The 21,420-nt window shown below is 42.6% G+C and overlaps 1 protein-coding gene across 7 annotated transcripts in view; it reads left to right on the top strand.

The window, feature by feature from the left end:
• LOC109908148 (rap1 GTPase-activating protein 1) overlaps positions 1 to 21,420 on the top strand; it is an 84,664-nt gene that overhangs the window by 11,349 nt on the left and 51,895 nt on the right. For 6 of the 7 annotated variants that reach the window (XM_020506661.2, XM_020506658.2, XM_031794421.1 and 3 more), the window contains exon 2: positions 13,019 to 13,054. In XM_020506661.2, coding sequence (XP_020362250.1) covers positions 13,019 to 13,054 — 36 coding nt within the window. Of the gene's footprint in view, positions 1 to 13,018; positions 13,055 to 17,893; positions 18,370 to 21,420 lie in introns of those variants that run through there. The other variant, XM_031794420.1, reaches the window with a different exon arrangement.

The following is a 21,420-nucleotide window of genomic DNA, read 5'->3' as shown; positions in this document are numbered from 1 at the left end:
CATCTCAAACATGCTCAATGGGTGACGTCTAGTTAATATGCAGGACATGGAAGAACTGGGATCCTTTTGACATGGGGTTGTGCATTATCATGCTGAAACATGAGGTGATGACGGCGGATGAATGGCACGACAATGGTCCTCAGGATCTCGTCACGGTATGTAGAGGTTCTGGGCTGGTGTGGTTACACATGGTCTGCGGTTGTGAGGCCAGTTGGACATACTGCCCAATTTTTAAAAATGTCGTTGGAGGCAGTTTATGGTATAGAAAATACTATTAAAGTCTCTGGCAACAGCTCTGGTGGACATTCCTGCATGCCAATTTCTGTTGCTGTCAGAGCAGCTTACCGATCACTGTACCTGTACACAACCCATCTGTAAATAACACATCCAACTACCTCATCCCCATATTGTTATTTATTTTTTTGCTCTTTTTTTCTCCAAGTATCTCTACTTGCACATTATCATCTGCACATCTATCACTCCAGTGTTAATGCTAAACCACTATGGCCTATTTATTGCCTTACCTCCCTAACTTTACTACATTTGCACACACTGTACATATGTTTTTCTATTGTGTTGTTGACTGTACGTTTGTTTACCCCATGTGTAACTCTGTGTTGTCGGTTTTGTCGCACTGCTTTGCTTCATCTTGGCCAGGTTGCAGTTGTAAATGAGAACTTGTTCTCAACTGGCCTACCTGGTTAAACATTTTTTTTTTTATATGCACGCTCCATCAAAGACATCTGTGGAATTGTGTTGTGTGACAAAACTGCACATTTTAGAGTGGACTTTTATTGTCCCCAGCACAAGGTGCACTTATGTAATGATCATGCTATTTAATCAGCTTCTTGGTATGACCTGTCAGATGGATCGATTATCTTGACAAACGAGGAAAGCCCACTAACAGGGATGTAAACACATTTCTGGGATCTTTTATTTCAGCTCATGAAACATGGGACCAACACTTTACATGTTGCATTTATATTTTTGTTCAATGTAGCTAAAGTAGCTAGGCTAATTGAGGCTATTTTGTTGCGCTCCCCGTACTTTTCTACAACAACTCCATTCATATGAAACAACAGTCTACCTGTTGGTTGATCCATTTCACATTGATTAGAAATCTCCCACTTCACTTGCTACACATGGAGCCTATGTGGCGCTGCTTTGATTGACTGACAATAACAACGAGCTACCTGCGCATTTTTTTAAAGGGGTGCACTCATAAAAACTGTCATAAAACTGTTGTTTTATTTCAATTTCAAATGTAATGGTCTATCCTTGTAGGCTATTTAGCAACGCCACATAGATCATTTGAAGCCTTTTCATTGCTAATAGGCCTATATTTTTTTATTCTCAAAATGTAATACTCTCCCAAGTAATCAAATACAAAAGTCCATTCGGATATTCAAATATTTAAATAACCGTGCCCATCCCTATACAAAAACAACATGGAGTGGGCATAATTTCTTTGTCATCATGGTCAAGTTTGCATGACAAAAGATCAGTCAATGATTACATGGCAAGGCGTAGGGCAAAACAAGCAGGATATCTATGCCATGCAAGAGGGCTGGAGAGGGTGCCAGTCAATCACAGTTAACATTGATATTCACAATGGAAATCTACTGTACCCTGCTTTAGAGGAACAGGGAAAAGCATGAGATGAACTTGGATCCATAATAATGACTTGCACAAAACTGGTGGGAAGTGTTGTTTCAGTTGTGTGTACACTGCAGTTGTGTGTATACTGTAATTGATGCCTGTTAACACAGTGCTCCTGTAATAACAGAATGTATAGATCTCAGCTACTGTAGCAAGTTGGTTAGCCAGCAAAGATAGAACTTTGGACCACGTGGCATTGAAAGGCCATTTGTCAAGAATAATCATAGAAGCTATGACAGCTGTCGTGTTTCTGACCAAGGCTAAATGATGCATGGTTTAAGACATGTGTTACCAAACAAGTGTGCTGACCTTCAGGCTCCTGAGGCTGTGTGTGTATGTGTGTGTGTGCCTCAGAGGTGACTGGTGTAATCTGTTATAGCCAGGCCAGCAATGGCATAGCCTCGCCCTGTTAGCATGGTCTTGCTCTACTCTGCTCTGCTCTGGTACCAGTGTGTGTTCACAGTCCCAGCCACACAGACTCACTGTACTCCACTGTACCAGAGCATCAATGTGCACATTCAGCCACTTCACTCTCATTTACTCAATCAATGGGCTCATTCAGCTGTCCATGTTATATAGTACAGAGCCTGCTGGCTCTAGACCTGGGCTCATATAACTATTGGCTAACAACAATAGTGAATATCAGACATTGAATTGGAGGATGGTATGGAAGTGAGTTGTTCAGAGGCTTTTTGTAATTATTTCTTTCCGATCTATAGTACCAGTCAAAAGTTTGGACACACATACTCATTCCAGGGTTTTTCTTTATTTTTTACTATTTTCTACATTGTGGAATAATAGTGAAGACATCCAAACGATGAAATAACACAAATGGAATCATGTGGTAACCAAAAAAGTTTTAATAAATCTATCTAGTAGGCACCCTTTGTCTTGATGACAGCTTTGTAGTCTTGGCATTCTATCAACCAGCTTCATGAGGTAGTCATCTGGAATGCATTTCAATTAACAGGTGTGCCTTGTTAAAAGTTAATTTGTGGAATTTCTGTCTTTCTTAATGAGTCAATCAGTTTTGTTGTGACAAGGTAGGGGTGGTATACAGAAGATATCCCTATTTGGTAAAAGACCAAGTCCATATTATGGCAAGAAAACCTCAACTAAGCAAAGAGAAACGACAGCCCATCATTACTTTAAGACATGAATGTCAGTCAATCCGGAAAATTTCAGGGAACTTTGAAAGTTTCTTCAAGTGCATTTGCAAAAACCTTCAAACGATCTGATGAAACTGGCTCTCACAAGGATCGCCACAGGAAAGGTGAACGGATTATCTCCACATGTGTGGTTCCCACTGCGAAGCATGAAGGAGGAGGTGTGATGGTGTGGGGGTGCTTTGCTGGTTACACTGTCAGTGATATATTTAGAATTCAAGAAACACTTAACCAGCAATGTTACCACAGCATTCTGCAGCAATACGCCATCCCATGTGGTTTGCGCTTAGTGGGACTATAATTCGTTTTTCAACAGGACAATGACCCAACAAACCTTCAGGCTGTGTAAGGGCTATTTGAACAAGAAGGAGAGTGATGGAGTGCTGCATCTGGCCTCCATAATCACCCGACCTCAACCCAATTGAGATGGTTTGTGATGAGTTGGACCGCAGAGTGAAGGAAAAGCAGCCAACAAGTGCTCAGCATATGTGGGAACTCAAATCAAATCAAATCAAATTTTATTTGTCACATACACATGGTTAGCAGATGTTGGAAAAGCATTCCAGGTGAAGCTGGTTGAGAGAATGCCAAGAGTGTGTGAAACTGTAATCAAGAGTCAAGACAAAGGGTGGCTACTTTGAAGAATCTAAAATATATTTAGATTTGTTTAACACTTTTTTGGTTACTACATGATTCCATGTTTGTTTTTTCAGTTTTGATGTCTTCACTATTATTCTATAGTGTCGAAAATAGTAAAAATAAAGAAAAGCCCTTGAATAAGTAGGTGTGTCAAAATGTTTGACTGGTACTGTATTTTGAATGATTCCCAGTTAGTTTCTATTTTCATCACAGTTCTTCTAGTCAGCTGAATAGAGGAAGGGTGGAGGATAGAATCAGCTTGATTAAAACGCAGAATAGACATTCAACCACCTCTAGATATTCAGCCACCTTTCATTTCAGTGAATGCTATTATATACAGAACATGGAGCCTTTGAATTCATGGTTACAATACCTTTAGAAAGCACATGTCCATGATGCGAATGATGTATGCACGAAAACACAATGTCGTACAGCTAACTGTCAGCTTTAAATAGTTTGCATGGGGAATATAGGAGTCATTATTCCAATTTTATTCTGCATTTAAAGTGATCAGAAAATAAAAAATAGATGGAACAAGTCTTGGTTGTGTTCCTATTCTGTCACCCACACACTGGAGCTACAAGAGGACAGTTGTTTGAGCTTTCAATTGAATATTCCTACATTTGCTTACAATCTCCTCACGTCCTCCTTTGCAATCTTGCCCGGTGATGACTCAATTGCTTAAATTGACTTTATAATTAGTGTTGGTGTTACTCATTTCAGAAAATGTCATTTCTATTCTAACATAACATGTTTTATGCAAAGCAATATTTTTGCCAAGTGTGTGTATTAGGCTGTGTCTACACTTGACAGTTAATGCAGTTTTTCTATTCTGGTCATGAAGTTCTGATCATGGAAGTCTGAACACATCATGCGTCTACACTTACATTTAAATGTGTCCACCATGTCCACATAGTGTCCTAATTCCCTTTTGATGCGCTATATCATTTTAAATGCCAGTATGCATTCTGCAAACGGTGGAATAGGCCAAATATGATAATAACACAACAACCCATGTTCACCCATGACTGTGTGGCCACGCACGCCTCCAACTCAATCATCAAGTTTAAAGACGACACAACAGTAGTAGGCCTGATTACCAACATTGACGAGACAGCCTACAGGGAGGAGGTGAGGGCCCTGGCAGAGTGGGGCCAGTAAAATAACCTCTCTCTCAATGTCAACAAAATCAAGGAGCTGATCGTGGACTTCAGGAAACAGCAGAGGGAGCACGTCCATATCCACATTGACTGGACCGCAGTGGAGAAGGTGGAAAGCTTCAAGTTCCTCGGTGTACACATCAGTGGCAATCTGAAATGTGCCACCCACACAGAGAGTGTGGTGAAGAAGGAGGCTGAAGAAATTCAGCTTGGCCCCTAAGACACTCAGACATTTTTACAGATGCACCATTAAGAGCATCCTATCTGGCTGTATCACCGCCTGGCACGGCAACTGCACCACCCGCAATCTCAGGGCTCTTCAGAGGGTGGTACGGTCTGCCCTACACATCACCACAGGCTCACTGACGGACTTCCAGGACACCTACAGCACCCGATGTCACAAGAAGGCCAAATAGATAATCAAGGACATCATCCACCCGAGCCACTGCTTGTTCACCCCGCTATCATCCAGAAGGTGAGGTCAGTACAGGTGCATCAAAGCGAGGACTGAAAGACTGAAGAACAGCTTCTATCTCAAGACCATCAGACTGTTAAATAGCCATCACTAGCCGGTTACCACCCGGTTACTCAACCCTGCACCATAGAGGCTGCTGCCCTATCTACATAGACATGGAATTACTGGCCACTTTAATAATGAAACACTAGTCATTTTAATAATGTTTACATACTGCTTTACTCATCTCATATGTATATACTGTATTCTATTCTACTATATTTAGTCAATGCCACTCCGACATTGCTCGTCCTAATATTTGTATATTTCATAATTCCATTCTTTTACTTTTAGAGACGTATATTGTTGTGAATTGTAAGATACAACTGCACTGTTGGAGCTATGAACACAATCATTTCGCTACACCCGCTATAACATCTGCTAAATATGTGTATTTGATTGACTTGATGGCAGTTCTGTAGATTGCAAACAGGTTAGCATAACTGTAGCCCCCCAAAAAATGTGTTTTCTCAACAGCATTTTTGAGCCCAGCAAACACGTTCCTCACACGCTAGGAACGTATTTCCCCCACCTTTAAAATGAAAAGGTGCGTCTCTCCCATAACACAGACTTGTGGGCATAGTGCTGATGAAGTCGCCCATTTTATGCGCTTCGGTAGCCTGATTGCGTCCAGACAGGATAAATACGCACCCAATGTGTCAGAAGGTGGGCAGTCAGATCTGAACACAATCAGAATGCAATGTGACTTTTGTGCATCTAAACCTGTCTTTTCAATGCAATCTTTGTATTCTGATAGCAGAAGTCGCATGTAAATGTCAAGTGTAGACACAGCCTTACCCAGTTGCCTGAAGTGAGATCCCATGTCTCGGTGGAAGCCATGTTCAACCTGGGCTCAGACCATTTCATATTATTCTGTATGTAAATCTGAGATGCTCGGTTTAGTATGTTACGCTTTGTATGGTTACATAAGGCAAATGGTTACTTAAGGCAAAAACGAAAGTAGGGTTGGTTTGCGTGGATGGGTGGGCATATAATGTGAACGTCTAGCAACCCGAAGGTTGCGAGTTTGAATCTCATCATGGACAACTTAAGCATTTTAGCAAATTTGACAACTTTTCAATTACTTACTACTTTTTAGCTACTGTGCAACTACTTACCATGTTAGCTAACCCTTCCCCTGACCTTAACCCTTTTAGCTAACCCTTCCCCTAATCATAACCCTAACTCCTTAACCTAACTCCTAAACTTAACCCTAACCCCTAGCGAGCTAGATAATGTTAGCCACCTAGATAGAATTCGTAACATATTACATCGTTTGCAAATTCGTAACATATTGTACGTTTTTACTTTTACTCCTTTTTCTCCCCAATTGGTTGTTACAGTCTTGTCCTATTGCTGCAACTCCCTTTTTGGCTCGGGGAGGCGAAGGTCAAGAGACATGTGTCCTCAGAAACATGACCCTGCCAAGCTACACTGCTTCTTGACACACTGCTCACTTAACCAATATGTCGGAGGAAACACCGTCCAACTGGCCACCAAATTCAGCTTGCAGGCACCCGGCCCGCCACAAGGAGTCGCTCGAGCACGATGGGACAAGGCTGGTCAAACCCTCCCCTAATTCGGACGATGCTGGGCCAATTGTGCGCTGCCTCATTGGTCTCCCAGTCAGGTTTATATTTCACCCTCTTAGCTGTTTCACAACACCTGCAGATCTGCAGTCCGCATTTATTTATCTGTGGGGCCTAGCTCTACTCATCCATAACTTTTTACTTATCAACCTAGACCTAACTAAAGCCATTGCTTCTATTGTTTGGGGACAATGTGGTTATAGTTTGGCCCTGGCCAGGCAAAGAGTGCTCGGCTGAGAATGTGAAAATATGACTGACCCATATTATAATGCATGAGACCAACAGAAAATACTTTTATCCTGCTGGTAAAGGTGGCAGTTTGTCTGTGAAGGCTATGCATCACCATTAAGTGTCAGCCTGCTACTGGGATTCCACTTTGTGCTGATTGCACTGATACTGAGTCAGATAAAGGTCAGGTTTAATTGTTGTGGAAACATTTGAACTTTTGGATATTATCATTAGCAACATAATGACTAGTCTTATACAATGTGCCTGACATTAGACTATTATAGGACTTTTTGCCTTCACAAATGCTTAGTTTCTCCTCCATTATTACTTCTTATTCCTTTTGTATTGACTTAACCCTCACCCAGTCAATCAAACTAGGGCTTGATTCAATTATCCTGTCAAGTACAGAAGGCTACACCTCCTACAGCATGAAAAACAAACACCCATACTGGACTGTACATACACTAATGTACACAAACATTCACACCCCCTTCACACACCCCACAATTCAATGACAAGAATGAGGATGAGCAGATTTTTAAACTCTGTATGTCCTGCCCCTATCATGTTCTTGTCCTGATCCAGTTGAACCTTTTATCTGAAAACATGTCTTCTTCAGTATGTACAATGATAGTTGCCAAGTATGTCAACATTGCCAAATAAATATGTAAATGTACACGTAGTGTGTACTGTAGCTTTGTGTGTACTGTAGCTTAGTGTAGCTTAGTGTGTACTGTAGCTTAGTGTGTACTGTAGCTTAGTGTAGCTTAGTGTGTACTGTAGCTTAGTGTGTACTCTAGCTTAGTGTGTACTGTAGCTTTGTGTGAACTGTAGCTTAGTGTGTACTGTAGCTTAGTGTAGCTTAGTGTGTACTGTAGCTTAGTGTGTACTGTAGCTTTGTGTGAACTGTAGCTTAGTGTAGCTTAGTGTGTACTGCAGCTTAGTGTAGCTTAGTGTGTACTGTAGCTTAGTGTGTACTGTAGCTTAGTGTGTACTGTAGCTTAGTGTGAACTGTAGCTTAGTGTGTACTGTAGCTTTGTGTGTACTGTAGCTTAGTGTGTATTGTAGCTTAGTGTAGCTTAGTGTGTACTGTAGCTTAGTGTGTACTGTAGCTTAGTGTGTATTATAGCTTAGTGTAGCTTAGTGTGTACTGTAGCTTAGTGTGTACTGTAGCTTAGTATGTACCGTAGCTTACTGTGAACTGTAGCTTAGTGTGTACTGTAGCTTACTGTGAACTGTAGCTTAGTGTGTACTGTAGCTTAGTGTGTACTGTAGCTTAGTGTGAACTGTAGCTTAGTGTGTACTGTAGCTTAGTGTGTACTGTAGCTTAGTGTGAACTGTAGCTTAGTGTGTACTGTAGCTTAGTGTGAACTGTAGCTTAGTGTGAACTGTAGCTTAGTGTGTACTGTAGCTTAGTGTGAACTGTAGCTTAGTGTGTACTGTAGCTTAGTGTGAACTGTAGCTTACTGTGAACTGTAGCTTAGTGTGTACTGTAGCTTAGTGTGTACTGTAGCTTACTGTGTACTGTAGCTTACTGTGTACTGTAGCTTTGTGTGAACTGTAGCTTAGTGTGTACTGTAGCTTAGTGTGTACTGTAGCTTAGTGTGAACTGTAGCTTAGTGTGTACTGTAGCTTAGTGTGTACTGTAGCTTACTGTGTACTGTAGCTTACTGTGTACTGTAGCTTTGTGTGAACTGTAGCTTAGTGTGTACTGTAGCTTAGTGTGTACTGTAGCTTAGTGTGAACTGTAGCTTAGTGTGTACTGTAGCTTAGTGTGTACTGTAGCTTAGTGTAGCTTAGTGTGTACTGTAGCTTAGTGTGTACTCTAGCTTAGTGTGTACTGTAGCTTTGTGTGAACTGTAGCTTAGTGTGTACTGTAGCTTAGTGTAGCTTAGTGTGTACTGTAGCTTAGTGTGTACTGTAGCTTTGTGTGAACTGTAGCTTAGTGTAGCTTAGTGTGTACTGCAGCTTAGTGTAGCTTAGTGTGTACTGTAGCTTAGTGTGTACTGTAGCTTAGTGTGTACTGTGGCTTAGTGTGAACTGTAGCTTAGTGTGAACTGTAGCTTAGTGTGTACTGTAGCTTTGTGTGTACTGTAGCTTAGTGTGTATTGTAGCTTAGTGTAGCTTAGTGTGTACTGTAGCTTAGTGTGTACTGTAGCTTAGTATGTACCGTAGCTTACTGTGAACTGTAGCTTAGTGTGTACTGTAGCTTACTGTGAACTGTAGCTTAGTGTGTACTGTAGCTTAGTGTGTACTGTAGCTTAGTGTGAACTGTAGCTTAGTGTGTACTGTAGCTTAGTGTGTACTGTAGCTTAGTGTGAACTGTAGCTTAGTGTGTACTGTAACTTAGTGTGAACTGTAGCTTAGTGTGAACTGTAGCTTAGTGTGTACTGTAGCTTAGTGTGAACTGTAGCTTAGTGTGTACTGTAGCTTAGTGTGAACTGTAGCTTACTGTGAACTGTAGCTTAGTGTGTACTGTAGCTTAGTGTGTACTGTAGCTTACTGTGTACTGTAGCTTACTGTGTACTGTAGCTTTGTGTGAACTGTAGCTTAGTGTGTACTGTAGCTTAGTGTGTACTGTAGCTTAGTGTGAACTGTAGCTTAGTGTGTACTGTAGCTTAGTGTGTACTGTAGCTTACTGTGTACTGTAGCTTACTGTGTACTGTAGCTTTGTGTGAACTGTAGCTTAGTGTGTACTGTAGCTTAGTGTGTACTGTAGCTTAGTGTGAACTGTAGCTTAGTGTGTACTGTAGCTTAGTGTGTACTGTAGCTTAGTGTGAACTGTAGCTTAGTGTGTACTGTAGCTTACTGTGAACTGTAGCTTAGTGTGTACTGTAGCTTAGTGTGTACAGTAGCTTACTGTGAAGTGTAGCTTAGTGTGTACTGTAGCTTAGTGTGTACTGTAGCTTAGTGTGTACTGTAGCTTACTGTGAAGTGTAGCTTAGTGTGTACTGTAGCTTAGTGTGTACTGTAGCTTAGTGTGAAGTGTAGCTTAGTGTGTACTGTAGCTTACTGTGAAGTGTAGCTTAGTGTGTACTGTAGCTTAGTGTGTACTGTAGCTTAGTGTGTACTGTAGCTTAGTGTGTACTGTAGCTTAGTGTGTACTGTAGCTTAATGTTCACAGTGATGCCACAATCTTGTTTTGAAGCGATACAAAGCTTCTTTTTGCACTAGCATACAACCCGTGTTCGGTCTCAATGTGGGTGTCATATCACATTATTATGTTAGAACAGAACGAGAACAGAACAGGATAGAACATATTCCCAGCAGGTATTTTAGGTTGGAGCCACTGTCCAAGAATCTAGCCAATTTCATTTTATGGGAATTCCAGGCAACCTGAGAATGGGTGAGACCCACAATGTGAAGATTAGAAAATATTATGCTTGTGATGCTAAGGAAGCCTGCACTACCCTTCTTACAATAAGATCCAGATTATGTTAATGCAGACTCCTCCCAAGAAATGTAATATAATTTATTCTGACGAAGGAATTGTACGTATTTTCTATACTGAACAATGTTTTTATCTACAGTATGTGTGTTAGGCATACAGCACCCTCAGGACTATTGTAACAACATGACAATAGTCCTTCTTTAAGAACGAGGAGGACAGTGATTTGTGAAAGTACAATTAATAGTCATTACCCCTCTGAATCATTGTTTCCCCTCAGTGAGGCTCTATTTTCTGAGAAAGAGGAAGTTGCTTTAAGAGTTTTCTTGGTTCTGTAAAGGAACCACATGGGGCTTTCCTTCAAAATTAACATAATATCAGTGAACAAGTACTGCTGTGAAACAAAAACTTGTTTGTTTTTGCTTGATTTCTGTTTGTATAACAAGCTATTCTAACTCAAATGACAAATATGCCTATCTTGTGTTGCAGAGAGAGGTCACCCATCAGTTGTTTTCACACCAGCTCTACTTCCAGTAACAGCACAGGGGTTCCTGGAATATAAGTTGGGTTGTGATTCCATAGAAAATGTAGACCAATCCTGGTGAGAAATAGACAGGTCCCTGGAAAGATGAGTAAGAGGCCTGGATTCCTGCAGCTCCACTAGGAGACTGGGGGGGACCCTGTCAGAGGCCTATCTGTGGTCAGGGGCTTTCAGGGCCTCTGGTGAACTGGGTGTTGAGCTAGGGTGTGTCCCAAATAGCACCCTATTCCCTACATAGTGCACTACGTTTGACTAGAGCCTCGGACATCTGATCATGTACTGTCAGCCTAGCAGCGGGTAAACTTTCATGTGAGATCAGATGTACAGGAGAGGAGACAAGTTTTTTTTAGACATGCTAAACATCCCACTCCCTAGTTCCCAACAATCATTAAAGGTCATCAACCCCTTAGTTATACTGACCGCTGGGCCTCTTCACTGGTCTTAGAGAGCATACTGTAGGAGTTCAAAAGAAAGACCAAATTCCCCCACATTTTTCATGTCAGAAATTGGTTTGTGTACCAAGTCACATAGTACCATCTATTGGCATAAACTGAGAATAGCAGGCTGGCAGTTTATTTCATTCACATCCACGGTGGATCATTTGATCATAAGAATAGAGCCATTTGAACCCCTCTGGTCTCAAAAAGTTACCTGAAGCATAGGAAGTATTTAGGAAGTCCTGATCTTTTTATCTCCATCTCTTCATTCAAATACTCAATCATGGACACTCTTACTGACAGTTATGGCTGCTTCGCATGATGTATTGTTGTCTCTATCTTCTTGCCCTTTGTGCTGTTGTTTGTGCCCAATAATGTTTGTACCATGTTTTGTGCTGCTACCATGTTGTGCTGCTTCCATAATGTGTTGTCATGTGTTGCTGCCATGCAATGTTGTTGTCTTAGGTCTCTCTTTATGTAGTGTTGTGTTGTGTTTTTCCCGACATATATATATATATTTTTAATCCCAGCCCAAGTCCCCACAGGAGAGGCCTTTTGGTAGGCCATCGTTGTAAATAAGATGTTGTTCTTAACTGACGTACCTAGTTAAATAAAGGTTCAACAAAAGAAAATCCTTGCTTACATACATACATACATACATACATACCTTGTCCGAAAGACAGGTGTGCTACGCAATTTATATGGATCAAGTTGAGTTTGTGGTCAGGAAATGCAGGACTGGTACCGATCCATACAAGTGCCACTTTAGCAGAGTTATTTAGAGTAACTGCTACTCCCCAACCCATTTTCTGTACTATAGTGTTTACATACTGCCATAGAAATAGAATGATTAGAAAGGACGTCTCCATTCAAGTCAATGATGGCATAATGTGTGGACATGTTAGCCATTTTGAGTGCACCCATGCCTAGGTTGAAGATGACAAAGGTTAAGACAACGGGATTCTAAATATCCCATTACTCTTTGCAACAATGGGACCAGCTATGGTAGCTAGCAACGGCACTGGTAGCTAGCAAAGGTGCTGGTCCCAGATTTGTGATGACGTTGTCTTAACCTATATAGGAAGTTAAAGCAGGAAGTGTACCCTTCAATCTGTGCTGTGATGTATTGAGCCAACTCAACTGACATTACAAAAAATATATTCCATTGCATGAGCCTCGTCAGTTGGCATCATTTGAATGAACATTCTACATTACCATGGAAATTATTGCATCACAATACCAGGCAGTCATTGTGAGAGTACCCATTAGTTTACATTTCAAATTACCAGGGCTAGAACTTCCAAGTCCATTCTATTCATTCTATTTCTGTGTACTGCACTGTCTCTCTTTGTTAGAAAACAAACAAATATTCATGTTGTTGACAGTGCTCCCATCTCTTGCGTTACCCCCTGTATTACAATGGTTGATTATAGTAGATTGAGACGGCTGGATTGTGAGAAGTGTTGTTAAAAAGGCCAGCTCCTTTAGACAGCTGTTCTAGCACTGGTCCTTCGAGCCAGATCATTTCTAGAATAGCTGTATGAAGCTGGCTTTTTAATGAGCACAATACCTTCAACACAAATCTATTGTTTTTGTAGTGTAATTTGGCCAAATCCAGCAATTCCACAGAACAACAGTGAATGGATAATAAGGGACAGCAGCCAGACTAAATCTCACCTCTGTTTCGTTCTTTTTAGAGTGGACAAGACCTTCTCCAGGGCCAGAAGCATATGGTGAGTTGCTCATCTTCTGATTCTGTGTCATGTAGAATCAGCTACAATATGTTCTAATCGAATGTACAGTGCATTCAGAAAGTATTCAGACCCCTTCTCTTATTCCACATTTTGTTACGTTACAGCTTTATTCTAAAATGGATTCAATTAATTGTATTCCTCATCAATCTACACACAATACCCCATAATGACAAAATTAAAACAAGTTTAAAAAAAATACAGAAACACCGTATTTATATAACCATTCACACCATTTGCTATGAGACTCGAAATTCATGAGCTACGAGGCTCAGATCCATTCTGTTTCCATTGATCATCCTGGAGATGTTTCTACAACTTCATTGGAGTCCACCTGTAGTAAATTCAATTGATTGGACATGATTTGGAAAGGCTCACACCTGTCTACAGTGCCTTACAAAAGTATTCATCCCCCTCTCCGTTTGACCTATTTTGTTGCATTACAACCTGTAATTTAAATAGATTTTTATTTGGATTTCATGTAATGGACATACGCAAAATAGTCAAAATTGGTGTAGTGAAATGAAAAAAAAATGAAAGTGAAGCCCCTAAATAAGAGCTGGTGCAACAAATTACCTTCAGAAATCACATAATTAGTTAAATAAATTCCACCTGTGTGCAATCTAAGTTTCACATGATCTGTCACATTGTCTCAGTATATATACACCTGTTCTGAAAGGGCCCAAAACATAGGACACTAAAGAGGCCTTTCTACTGACTCTGAAAAACACAAAAAAAAAGATGCCCAGGGGCCTTGCTCATCTGCATGAATGTGCCCTAGGCATGCTGCAAGGAGGCATGAGGACTGCAGATGTGACCAGGGCAATAAATTGCAATGTCCATACTGTGAGACGCCTAAGACAGCGCTACAGGGAGACAGGACGGACAGCTGACCTGCACAGGATCGGTATGTCCGAACATCACACCTGCGGGACAGGTACATGATGGCAACAACAACTGCCCAAGTTACACCAGGAACGCACAATCCCTTCATCAGTGCTCAGACTGTCCACAGTAGGCTGAGAGAGGCTGGACTGAGGGCTTGTAGGCCTGTTGTAAAGGCAGGTCCTCACCAGACATCACCGACAACATCGTCGCCTATGGGCACAAACCCACCGATGCTGGACCAGACAGGACTGGCAAAAAGTGCTCTTCACTGACGAGTCAAGGTTTTGTTTCACCAGGAGTGATGATCGGATTCACGTTTATCGGCGAAAGAATGAGCGTTACACCGTTACACCGAGGCCTATACTCTGGTGCGGGATTGATTTGGAGGTGGAGGGTCTGTCATGGTCTGGGGCGGTGTGTCACAGCATCGTCGGACTGAGCTTGTTGTCATTGCAGGCAATCTCAACGCTGTGCATTACAGGGAAGACATCCTCCTCCCTCATGTGGTACCCTTCCTGCAGGCTCATCCTGACATGACCCTCCAGGATGACAATGCCACCAGCCATACTGCTCGTTCTGGGCGTGATTTCCTGCAAGACAGGAATATCAGTGTTCTGCCATGGCCAGTGAAGAGCCCGGATCTCAATCCCATTGAGCACGTCTGGGACCTGATGGATCAGAGGGTGAGGGCTAGGGCCATTCCTCCCAGAAATGTCTGGGAACTTGCAAGTGCCTTGGTGGAAGAGTGGGGTAACATCTCACAGCAAGAACTGGCAAATCTGATGCAGTCCATGAGGAGATGCACTGGAGTATTTAATGCAGCTGGTGGCCACACCAGATACTGACTGTTACTTTTGACATTATTCCATTTCTGTTAGTCGCATGTCTGTGGAACTTGTTCAGTTTATGTCTGTTGTTGAATCTTGTTATGTTCATACAAATATTTACACATTAAGTTTGCTGAAAATAAATGCAGTTGACAGTGAGAGGACGTTTCTTTTTTTGCTGAGTTTACATATTACCTCAGCTAAACAGTGCCCCCGCACATTGACTCTGTATCGGTACCCCTCTGTATATAGTCTGGCTATTGTTATTTTACTGCTGCTCTTTAATTACTTGCTACTAATATTTCTTATTCTTATCCGTATTTTTTTTAACCTGTATTGTTGGTTGGGGGCTTGTAAGTAAGCATTTCGCTGTAAGGTCTGCACTGTTGTATTCGGCGCATGTGACTAATAACATTTGATTTGATTTGAAGAATGGGAGAAAGTGCCAAGCTTTTAGCGTGTTACCCTGTCACACCCTGACCGTAGTTTACTTTGTATGTTTCTATGTTTAGGTTGGTCAGGGTGTGATCCGAGTGGGCATTCTATGTTGGATGTCTCTATTTCTATGCCTGGCCTGATATGGTTCTCAATCAGAGGCAAGTGTTAGTCATTGTCTCTGATTGGGAACCATATTTAGGTAGCCTGGGTTTCACTGTGTGTTTGTGGGTGATTGTTCCTGTCTCTGTGTTTTGCACCAGATAGGGCTGTTTTTGGATTTCCACGTTTATTGTTTTTGTTAGTTTATTCATGTATAGTGTCTTTATTAAAAAACATGAATAACCGCCTCTACTTCACCTAAAGAAAGCCGTTACATACCCAAGAAGACTGAAGGCTATAATCGCAGCCAAAGGTGCTTCAACAAAGTAATGAGTCAAGGGTCTGAATACTTATGTAAATGTCAATTTAATTATTATTATTATTATTATTTTTTACATTTGCCAACATTTCTAAAAACCTGTTTTTGTTTTGTCGTTATAGGGTATTGTGTGTAGATTGATGGGGGGGTGGACAATTTAATCAATTTTAGAATAAGGCTGTAATGTAACAAAATGTGGAAAAAGTCAAGGGGTCTGGAATACTTTCTGAATACACTGTTTGCCATTTAGCAGACACTTTTCTTCAAAGCGACTTACAGGCATACATGTATACATTTGTGTGGTCCCAGGAATCAAACACACTATCCTGGCATTGCAAGTGTCATGCTCTGCCAACTGAGCTACAGAGGACCACATTGTCCATAAGTTGCAGTATTTTGAGAGTTACACTATATATGCAAAAGTATATGGACACCCCTTCAAATGAGTGAATTAGGCTATTTTAGCCACACCCACTGCTGACAGGTATATAAAATGGAGCACACAGACATGTAATCATCATAGACAAACATTAGCAGTAAAATGGCCTTACTGAAGCGCTCAGTGACTTCAACATGGCACCATCATACAGCTGCCCCCGGTTAACTGTAAGTGCTGTTATTGTGAAGTGGAATCATCTAGGAGCAACAACGGCTCAGCCGTGGAGTGGTAGGCCACACAAACTCACAGAATGGGACCGCCGAGTGCTGAAGCGCACAGCGCGTAAATATTGCCTGTCCTCAGTTGCAACACTCACTACCGAGTTCCAAACTGCCTCTGGAAGCAACATCAGCACAATAACTGTTCGTCGGAAGCTTCATGAAATGGGTTTCCATAGCCAAGCAGCCGCACACAAGCCTAAGATCATCATGCGCAATGCCAAGCGTCAGCTGGAGTGGTATAAAGCTCGCCGCCATTGGACTCTCGAGCAGTGGAAACGCGTTCTCTGGAGTGACGAATCACGCATCATCATCTGGGAGTCCGATGGATTTATCTGGGTTTGGTGGATGCCAGGAGAACACTACCTGCCCCAATATATAGTGCCAACTGTAAAGTTTGGTGGAGGAGGAATAATGGTCTGGGGCTGTTTTTCATGGTTCGAGCTAGGCCCCTTAGTTCCAATGAAGGGAAATATTAACTCTACATCATATAATGACATTCTAGATGATTCTGTGCTTCCAACTTTGTGGCAACAGTTTAGGGAAGGCCCTTTCCTGTTTCAGCATGAGAATGCTCCCTTGCATAAAGCGTGATCCATAAAGAAATGGTTTGTCGAGATCGGTGTGGAAGAACTTGACTGGCCTGCACAGAGCCCTGACCTCAACCCCATCAAACATCTTTGGGATGAATTGGAATGCCGACTGCGAGCCAGGCCTAATCGCCCAATCTCACTCATGCTCTTGTGCTAAATGGAAGTAAGTCTCTGCAGCAATATTCCAACATCTAGTGGAAAGCCTTCCCAGTAGACAGGAGGCTGTTATAACAGCAAATGGGGGACCAACTCCTAATTAATGCCCATGATTTTGGAATGAGATGTTCGACGAGCAGGTGTCCACATACTTTTGGTCTTGTAGTGTACATACAGGTGAATGAAAAGTAAGGCTTTTGGCTCTCTACAGGGCATTCAGTTTGTGAGACATTAGTGAGACACTAGTAATATGATACGAACTTGAACAGTATCACTTAAGAGGCAACAGAGTAAGCAAGATAAATGAGCCACTGAGAGAGACGACGAGCATGGGACACTGTCCCGCCCAATCGCTCTCCCTGCCTGCAGTCCCCCTCCCAGGTCCCGTTGCCACAGTAACTGCAGGCAGGCACTCCCTAACTGTTCTGCAGTGTTGGCAGCATAGGGTGGTGCTGATGCGCAGGCAAGGTGAGGCTGAGGCTCTTTTGTGATGCGGAGTGGACCTGGCACCAGCACTGCAGACACACAGACAGGAGCAGATGGAGCACACCTCTCCCTGGCTGTCCTTAAGGTTGAAAGGTAGCACTGGATGTCCTGGATGTCAGCCCGACCTCCAACCCTCTCTCTCTAGGTGACCGCACCGGGATAGTGCCTCTCTGCCTTGTCCCTGTGAGAGTACGCCCTCAGGACCCTCCATTCTCTGCCTGGTTGAGCCAGGCCTGCATTACTCAACACTACCTGGAACACAGGAGGAGAGGGGAGTGGGACCTGTACTTCCTGACACTGCAGAGCACGTAATGCAAGGATGGAGTCAGACAATTCGGGAATACAGTGTTATTTTAAGTTTCTGTTGTAATACTTATTAGCTGAATGTAATTTGGTGGTCAATAGGAGCCTTGCGTTGGTCGGCGCAACCTCTTTCTCTGGGCTGAAGTATTCCTTGGTAGACCGGATCAACGCTTGGAACAAAAAAGCATGGCCAACTGGGCGGAGCATAGTTGAAAGTTGAATGACACAGGCTGTACATGGTATCAGCTATCCTCAAAGTCCTTTCTCAACATCTCTCCAATGTGGAAAAAAAACCTAATTGCTAACAAAGCCAAGGGGATTGTCTGGCTGCATTTACAATTCAGGCTTGGACAGAGGGCTTCCAGAAAGTTCTGTTTGTTTTGTAGGCCCACATAGAGGTCTTGTTGCAGGAAACATCACACAGTACAAGGTATTATAGAGAAGCACTAGGCTCTAAACAAGGACAATAAAAGTACAAGACACCAACATGCCTTGCTCACCTTTCCGAATTGGAAGGCCAAAAAGATTCTGGTGAGTTTACCTTTCGTTTGTGCGATAGAAAGGAATTCTTTCATTGTTTTGCATGTAGAAATAGCAAGGGCATTTTCTGTGTATAATCACATATTGATAAGGGTATTTGTTGACCCACTTCACTTGGGATAAGCCTGAAGACGCCAGATTAGAATTTACCAAGTGCAGATAACCTTGTGTTCAGACCTTTGATTGGCCCATTGGCAAACCATATCAGCAAATTAGAATTTGATTAGAAGCAGATGCTACTAAAATGCTAGCGTGATTTTCTCTACTTCTTCATAATGGTGCCATTTATTTCTCAGGTAGATGGCTTACTTCCTACAACGGATATTTGGGATAAATGGCACTTTTGTTGATTTGCAATCTCTTCTGTGACCAGTCTGTTTCTCCCTATTGGTCTTCCCTTTGAGTTATTTAGGTTAGTGCCTGTACCTACCTGAGACATTAGCATTAACACTGAGCTGTGCAGTAAAGACAGTTTGACAGTGATTAGCTCCCCTCATGCTGTATGGGCTCATTAGCACTTACTGTGGAACCAGGATTCAGCCCTCTGTGTTTGCTCAATGTCATGTCATGTACTGCAAAGGACAGAGCCAGGACAGAGCCAGTCTGTGAACGATCTACTGTACATGCTTTCATCTCCCTTTATCATTCCTGCTGCTACTGCCGGATTTGAATAATCCTCTGGGAAACACATGTGAATAACTCACAAGATTTTATCATGGTCATCCACATTTTTACTTGTTGTCAGACAAGGTCTTAGAGTGAGCACTTGTGTCACAGAAACAGCTGGACCCCCATTTAACCTGTGGCCGTCTCTCTAAAAGCCTCTGAAAGGGATAGCAGTAATTGGTTGGAATCCCATGTTGGTTGGTAAGCTGACAGGGGAGAAAGATGGAAGACAGAGGATGAAGGGAGAAAGATAGAGGATGAAGGGAGGAAGATAGAGGATGAAAGGAGGAAGATAGAGGATGAAAGGAGGAAAATAGAGGATGAGAGGAAGATAGAGGATGAAAGGAGGAAGATAGAGGATGAAAGGAGGAAGATAGAGGATGAAAGGAGGAAGATAGAGGATGAAAGGAGGAAGATAGAGGATGAAAGGAGGAAGATAGAGGATGAAAGGAGGAAGATAGAGGATGAAGGGAGGAAGATAGAGGATGAAAGGAGGAAGATAGAGGATGAAAGGAGGAAAATAGAGGATGAAAGGAGGAAGATAGAGGATGAAAGGAGGAAGACAGAGGATGAAAGGAGGAAGATAGAGGATGAAGGGATGAAGATAGGGAGGAAGATAAAGGAGGAATGGAAATGGAGGAAGATAGAGGCTGAAGGGAGGATGAAGGGAGGAGGATGAAGGGAGGAAACTGGAGGATGAAGGGAGGAAGATGGAGAATGAAGGGAGGAAGATGAAGGGTGGAAGATAGGGAAGGAAGATGGAGGAAGATAGGGGATGAAGGGAGGAAGATGGAGGATAATGGGAGGATGATGAAGGGAGGAAGATGGAGGATGAAGGGAGGAAGATGGAAGATGGAGGATGAAGGGAGGAGGATGAAGGGAGGAAGATGGAGGATGAAGGGATGAATATGGATGATGAAGGGATGAAGATAGATAATGAAGGGAGGAAGATGGAGAGTGGAGTGTCTGGGGTGTAGGTGTTGTGTAAGAAGCTTCTCCCCCTACCTCCCTCACCCTCCCTCCTAGACCATAATCCCCTCCTCCGTCCATAGAGCTAGGAGATTAATGTGCCAGCCAGCCTGACATTGTGTAACTTCCTCTCCACTGTGACTCCATCCATTAGACCAACTCCTCATGTGCTGGACCCTGAGCCTCAATCAGGGCCATCCATGCCCCAGCTCCCCTCAGAGAGACCTCACACAAGCAGGCTACTCCTGCAGATACACTCACTATCAACACAGGCCGCAGGGCCCAAGGTTTACACAACCACAACCCCTCTCTCAAGGAAGGATATTGATTCTTGGAATCAGTTTTACAGGGGAACAAAATGTCATGCCCGTTGTCAAATGATCTGTTTCAATGTATGTCTAAATGAGCAGAAACTGCTAATTTGTTGAGGCATATTTCACAATATTACACTTCAGGCACGGTGGTTTCGAAAAGGGTGTTGTATGGGTGGTGTATGCTGTGACTTTGCCTGTGGTTGTATGCCCTCTAGTGGCCAAGTGTACCCTACCCAATGGATTCAGCCTCTAGCTTGAAAGTCTAAAAGATTTGCATTCAGGAAATTGATTTTGTCATTATGTTCTGTGAACACCCACTGCCGAACCCTCCCTCTGTTTAGGGTAAACTGAGGTCAGAGATGTCATTGTGCACGCTCCTCTATTTGTGTACTCTCCAGGACCAGGGAAGAGGCCCAGCAGTCACTGAGTATGTAACCCAGGCTTACAGATGTAGGAACTTAATTTGGTCACCCTCTTGCAGGAAAACTTTCCTGCAGTGCAAGACTTTTAGAATGTTTTGTGTATTTGAGGTTTAAAAAGGCTTCCACTTTTTCAAGTTTGGCCTTTTCCCTTGTATTATTCACCACAATGTATTAACCACTACAAATATTGCCATAATAATTCACATTCTCCTGTTGTGGCAAACTGGTTCAAATGAAGATGTCAACGTGCATGTGCACACTCCTCTGTGCATGTAGCTAGCTGAGTAGTCTGGCTGGCAGAGAGAGGGGGACAGGGGGGGGGGGGGGGGGGGACACTGTCATACCCAATCAGCCAAGACCTTCTATCTGTGTCTCCTTCAGCCTGCTGTCTGTCCTGTCTGACTAAATATAGCAAGAGAGAAACAAGCTAACCCCCTGGTTCTATCTTCTCACAGACACACTAGTCCAAATACAGTCAATCAAAGATGTCACAAAGTGCTCATACAGAAACCCAGCCTAAAACCCCAAACAGCAAGCAATGCAGATGTAGAAGCACGGTGGCTAGGAAAAACTCCCTAGAAAGGCAAGGACCTAGAAAGAAACCTAGAGAGGAACAAGGCTCTGAGGGGTTGCCAGTCCTCTTCTGGCAGTGCCGGTGGAGATTATAAGAG

This window comes from Oncorhynchus kisutch, linkage group LG17 (assembly GCF_002021735.2).
Source record: "Oncorhynchus kisutch isolate 150728-3 linkage group LG17, Okis_V2, whole genome shotgun sequence".
Lineage (NCBI taxonomy): Eukaryota > Metazoa > Chordata > Actinopteri > Salmoniformes > Salmonidae > Oncorhynchus > Oncorhynchus kisutch.
This window is presented reverse-complemented; position numbering and strand designations above follow the sequence as displayed.